General features: G+C 38.4%; 1 protein-coding gene across 1 annotated transcript in view; it reads left to right on the top strand.

Annotated features, from left to right (window-relative positions):
* The window catches only part of MLH3 (mutL homolog 3), a 19,166-nt gene extending 13,141 nt beyond the window's left edge, over window positions 1-6,025 (top strand). The window contains exons 8-12 of the mRNA XM_029085723.1: window positions 2,185-2,344; window positions 3,530-3,553; window positions 3,762-3,843; window positions 5,050-5,201; window positions 5,823-6,025. Coding sequence (XP_028941556.1) covers window positions 2,185-2,344; window positions 3,530-3,553; window positions 3,762-3,843; window positions 5,050-5,201; window positions 5,823-5,894 — 490 coding nt within the window. The 3' untranslated portion in view covers window positions 5,895-6,025. The remainder of the gene's footprint in view (window positions 1-2,184; window positions 2,345-3,529; window positions 3,554-3,761; window positions 3,844-5,049; window positions 5,202-5,822) is intronic.

The raw sequence follows: 6,025 nt of genomic DNA, 5'->3' as shown, positions 1-6,025 counted from the left end.
GCAGGTGAAGTTCTGTGTTAACATTCACGGGACTACCTCATTATTATCAAACTGCTCTTTTTTTTTTTTTGATTCCTATGGCAAACTCAACAGCTTTTAAGTCATTCCTTGTTAAGATTGTTGCCTGTTATAGAAATACACTTGTTTGGTGTAAAGCCCTTTTTGGATGTATTCCAATCATAACAGTGTCACTGCTGTATCCGTTTGGTAACTCTTTTGTGTGATAATGGCCAATACCAGAAATTCCAAAGGAGAGGTTACAGCTGTTATGTTCCACCTGCCTTAGGGAAAAATGTGAGAACAAATAGATCAAAGTATTCCTGATAATTTGCATTTATTTGTCTTTAGGGGCAGTGCAGTCAGTTTTTCTGTCCATTTTTCATTATACCTTTTTCATTCATGCTACTGATTTCATTCATTATTTTCCCATTTAAGTTTTGATGGAGTTCGCCATTGTCTTTAGTCTCAGCCAACCTAAATAATTTAGTGTTTTCTACAAATTGTCTTGCTTGACCATGCCCCTTCTTTTCCACATCATTAATACACAATTATGAAGATACAGATCAGGACTCATGTCATATTGAACGCTCACCAACTGCTGCCAGTGTACCTTTTTTCCGTAGTCTCTAAATCATAACAAGTGTTACTTCTCTATCCATAACAACTTTTTGTATTTGCATTTCTAGCCAGTTTTAAGACATGGCATGAAAGGCTTTTTGAAAGACCAAATAAATTCTGTGAGCTACTTTTCTTCATCAGCTATATCACAAACATACTACAAAAATCAGTAAGATAAAGTAAATTGGAGAAGCTTGGTGTTCTTTTAAGGACACTGGTTAAATTATTCAGCACAGTGGGATGCCAGTTGTGATTTTCAGTTATCACTTAAGATAATTGATTCAGGAAGCTTACTGGTGCTTTTATTGTGTTGCTCTTTATTACTATTGGCAGTCAGTCTCTTTACAATCACTTTGTGAGACTACCCTTACTAAAAAGTTACAAATTAAAAGTACTATGCAAAAAGTACTACGTAAAAATCTAAATTCTGTTGTTATTGTTGCTGGCAGAGTATGACTATATATTCTGTGTTAAAATTTGATCTAATGAAATAAATTAACTTCCTTAAAAGATCTTTCTCTTCAACTATGCTTGCTACTTAATAGTTCAGCTGGACCTCTGGTTCACCTGCAACTTTGATTCTGTTATTTGTCTACTAAGCATTGTAGTGATGTATTGTTCTGTTGACTCTCTTGAACTTCCTTCTTTTTTTTTTTCCTTAAAAAAAAGAAACAGGCCTGACTTTTTGACTTCAATAGCTGCTTGGATTCTGTCATTTCACCACAATGGGCTTTTTCTGTCTTTCACTGCTCTTGCTGAAGGCTATACATGTCTTCTTTTTCTGGAGTAGAATTATGCAAGTCATCTCCATATGGAGGCTTATAATTGTCTTATTCTCGTGACTGATTTTAGTAAGTTTAGCTTAGCTTCCTTTTTATTCAGAGAATCTCTCTTCTAAAATTGTCCTTCATCACCTTTGTTTTAAGCAAATATTCCCTGAGTTAATAAAATAAACTATATATTGTTACAGTTGTTTTCATTTTGAAGAGAAGTTCTCATCTGACTGTGAAGTCCCATTTTTGTGTGTATTTTTCTATCCATAGGGTGACATATGTCAAATTAACTAGAGGTTCCTGGGTTCTCTTTGCTTAATGGGATATAAAGTTCATTAAACCAGCATCAGTTTATTACAGTATTTTTTTAATCATAAGTATTTGCTATTATGTGTCATCTGAAATCACAGTTTTTTAGGTTAGACTTAAAGGAGTCTTTATGCTGCATAATTTCAACATTTGGAGTGTTTGTGTGTTGAACCAGACACCTTGTGCATCTTTAGAAAAAATAGATTTATAAATTTAGATATAAAGCTTCTCTCCACATAACACAGGAACTCGTAAATCTTGTGATTGTGGAATATGAAATTTACACAGTTGATTGGAGTGAAAAAACATGGCTGAATGTAGGCTGAAAGGGCAAAATTATTTAGAATCTCATGATGCATGGATTTTGAGATTGGAAAAGTGTTTCAGGAATAAACCTACATGGTGACTACAGAAATATTTAGGCATGCTGTGGAGACATAGCTACTGTGGTTGTTGTCTTACTTCTGGTATTTTTTTTCCTCAGATGCTGCTACAAAAATTTGGAGGACTTGGGTCTTGAATTATCATTTCCTGAGACCAACACCTCCTTGATTCTAGTGAGGAGAGTGCCAGTGTGTTTTATAGAGAAAGAAGCCAGTGAATTACGACGGAAAAGACAACCTGTCACTAAAAGCATTGTGGAGGTCAGCTGTGGATATGGGTGAAATTGTGATACTGAGTCTTGCTCTGTGTTAATAGCCCAGGGTATTAGAGTATCTCTGTTAGGAGGGAGACAGTGAAGTCCCTTGGCAGATGTAGGTGCCATCCCTTTCAGTAGTTAAATAGTCCCACAGATAGTCCCAGAAATGATAGGAGACTGTTTCAGACTTGGACTACTGGAGAAGCTCAGAAAAATAGTGTATCGTGCAGGTGTTTCAATAGTTTACTGCTCATGAATGCTTGAATGAACAGTAAGTACTTGAATGAACAGTTAAATTATTAATATTGCCAATACAGAAATATTATTTATTAGGATTTAAAGTTTTCTTCATGAAACTTCTACACGGGCAGTGCAGCTTTCTAAAAGCTGCGGTTCCAGATGTTCTGCAGTTTGAGGAAGAAACTGATGAACTGATTACTTGCAGTTTCCATTGTAAACAATTCTCCACAATCATAACTGCTTCAAGGACTCCTTAAAAATTGTTTCTGGAGTACCATATTCAGCCTGCAGGCTGAGCCGTTGTGAATCAGTCCAGTCTTGCCATGCATCTCTCTTTGATATGAAAAGAAGAAATGGAGAAGATTATTCATCTGATTAAATTTTCTTTTGCAACCTTGCTGTAATTGGGAAGAACTGAAAATACACTCTCCTGGTGTGATCTGGGAGCCGAGGGCACTAAAAGCGGCAGAGGAGGGGATCAGGTCTGTGCCTCATGAACACTTATTCTTAGCTGACACCTCAAGATCTCACGAGCATTTTGGCACATCTGTTCTGCAATCCTTTTTATTTTAATTAGGACTGGCAGCAACTATTCATGATTGATTATGAATTCATTGCATTTTAGACATCAGAAATTAAATCCACGTGGACTATTATCCAAAGAAGTAAGGGCAGTTACCTCAGTAATTGTACTCTGAGGTATAAAGAGTTCCATTATGCCCATTCTACTGATAGGCAACTGATGCGGAGGGAAACCAAGTGATTAGTCTAAAGTCTGATAAGATACTTGTGAGAGGTCAGGACTTGCATGTAGATCTTTCACAATGTGGTCAGTATACTAGCAACAGCATAATTTTTCCTGGTTCTGGCAGTTGCACAGTAAATTATACACAGTATAGACAATGAAAGAGAGAAAAAATAAATGATGATATTATCTTTTTCTTTCCAGGAGCTTCTTCAAGAACAAGTTGAGGTGAGTTACTGTCTGCTTCTGAAGTTGACTATAATAATGCAAAGCTTACTGCATGAACCAAAGGGAGTAAGCGTGTTAAGCCTCAAATGAGAGGGATGGACTAGATACTCCACTAGCTTTTCCTTGTTTTTAGTTTCCTTTGTGTTACAGTTGTTCCTTTTTCTCATATTAAATGGAAAGTAAGATGATGTTCCCTTGCTACTTTTAGTTAGTGCAGACCACGGGAGGAGGAGCACGAGGGACACTGCCTCTGACGTTTCTGAAGGTGTTAGCTTCCCAGGCCTGTCATGGTAGGGAAACTGTACTGTACTTTTCTTTTTCTTTTGTTTTTCTTTCTTTACCTTTCTGTCTCTACACAGCATCCTCCCTGGGGCAGTGGTTTCAGAATGTGTTTGCAGGAATTCCAGGGTTACAGACTGTTTTTTTCAGAGGGATGAGGAGTTAATGGTCTTTTAATGGGTATCGCTATGAGGCACAAGCAGTACTGCACTGATTTATTAACGTATGGGCCTAAGGTACTTTCCAACCCTCACATGAAACACAGAATACAGTTCTCGGGTGCACTCATCCCTGTGAGCTCTAAACCATTCAAATAACGGCTCTGTGAAGGGGCAGAGGGAGGTGCTGGAATCTGCTTGAAAGCAAGCAGGAAAGACTTAGATGCTCTTCCCAGAAAGCATTTTTTAAATTTTGTAATATCAAAAGTGCTAGTTTAAGTGTGCCTGTGACCTTTCAAGTATTTGTGGAAGGAGTGCAGTAGGAATTTATATCTTCTAAGGAACTATGGCTTTCCAGCACCTCTAAATGAGCAGACCTTACAGGTGTAGACTGCAGTAGCTCCAGCCTCTCGTGGCGGTTCCTGTGCCATATACAGTATTAACAATATGCTGAAAGGGTAAAAGTGAACCAAAAGCATCCATTTTCACAGACTATCACTGCATTCTACAAATGGCAGACAACAGATAATTCTTTTATATCTAAAAATGTCCCAGAGCTGAAAGGCTGAGTGCAGATGGTCTCGTGCATCTGTGATTGCCAACACCTCTGAAATAAATAACTCCTTAATGTTCCGCTTGGATTTCCTCTGGATGCCATTAAGTGCTTACTTGTGAGAAAGGACCTAGTGGTAGGGCTGGCATGTGGTCTTGGAACTGATATAGAACTGATAAAGCCTATGGAACTGATATTAGCTTTGTGAGCTGGTTGGATCTTCAGCCATCACACACATACATTAAAAAAAAAAAAAAAAGGCAGCCCATTTGAAAAGCCAAAACCTCATAATCTCACCATGCATCAGACTTGGGTTACGTGGAAGTTTAGGACATGGAGGGCCCTAAGTCTGCCATACTGCAGCCTTTGGGCCGCCTTTGCATCCTCCCAGCTCATCTTTGGGAGCTGCCCAGTTTTCTGTGAAAACCACATTTGTGGAGGGAAGTCTGCTGGGTGGTTTGAAGTCTCTTTGGCAGTGTGTGCAAGAATTTGTATCTTTTTTTCAGGAGCTATCAAGTTTAATGAGTATTTGACTTTGGAGGAGAGCTGCAGGCTTATTGAAGCTTTGTCATCTTGCCAGCTGCCCTTCCAGTGTGCTCATGGAAGACCTTCCATGATGCCTCTTGCAGACATAGACCATCTACAGCAGGAAAATCAGGTACTGTGGGACACAGATACACCTCTGATTATCAGAGGCATGTCATGTATGTGTGTGTTAGAACTAGAATGGACCAGTTTGAAACCATCACCCCTGACTGTATCTTACTTGAATTTTTACATAGCTGTTACCAATAAAATAAAGCTTTAGAAGATTAAACCTCTGTCCTGCAAACACTTTAGCAAGGGTCTTACCATATTTCATTTGAGTGGTCACACTGACTTGATTGGGGTCTGCTGGTCCTTAAAGTTAAGCATATATTTGAAGCATTTGCAGTTTTTAAGTGCAAAGCTTGAAAAACATGTAAATTCTGATACTCTGTTAGTGGCAAAGATGCTAATTAAACAAATGCCTACTTCCCCAAAGTTCAAGATGCTATAAAATAGGGGAAAAAGGCAAAGAAATGGCAAAATTTAAATTAAGAAAAAAAGATAATAATTACTCCTCCCCTTTTGCTATTACTGTGCTGAGTTATGAGATTGGGTTCTGTTGAGTCAGGTGGGACTCTGAATTAGATACTAAAAAAACCTGGGAACAACTGTATGATGGCAAGGACTATGGAGGCACTGACGTTCATTTACCTAGTTGTGACTTAGTGCTTCTCAATTTTTCTCTTTCCAGCCTAAACCTAACTTGGCTAGGCTGCGGAAGATGGTGCGAGCATGGCATCTATTTGGAAAAAAAAGACTCTAATTTTAAAAAGTTACAATTGTAAGCTGCAAGCACTAGAAGTGTTGGTATGATGCAGGTCCCCCTGTTGTTAAACAACACCCTGTGTGGAGCCAAGTTTCTGAGCCAGTGCGGTAACTGAAGTTCTGCTCCGA

This window comes from Antrostomus carolinensis, unplaced genomic scaffold, assembly GCF_000700745.2.
Source record: "Antrostomus carolinensis isolate BGI_N321 unplaced genomic scaffold, ASM70074v2 scaffold48096, whole genome shotgun sequence".
In the NCBI taxonomy this organism is placed as follows: Eukaryota; Metazoa; Chordata; class Aves; order Caprimulgiformes; family Caprimulgidae; genus Antrostomus; species Antrostomus carolinensis.
The sequence above is the reverse complement of the archived record's forward strand: the minus strand, read 5'-3'. Positions and strand labels throughout refer to the sequence as shown.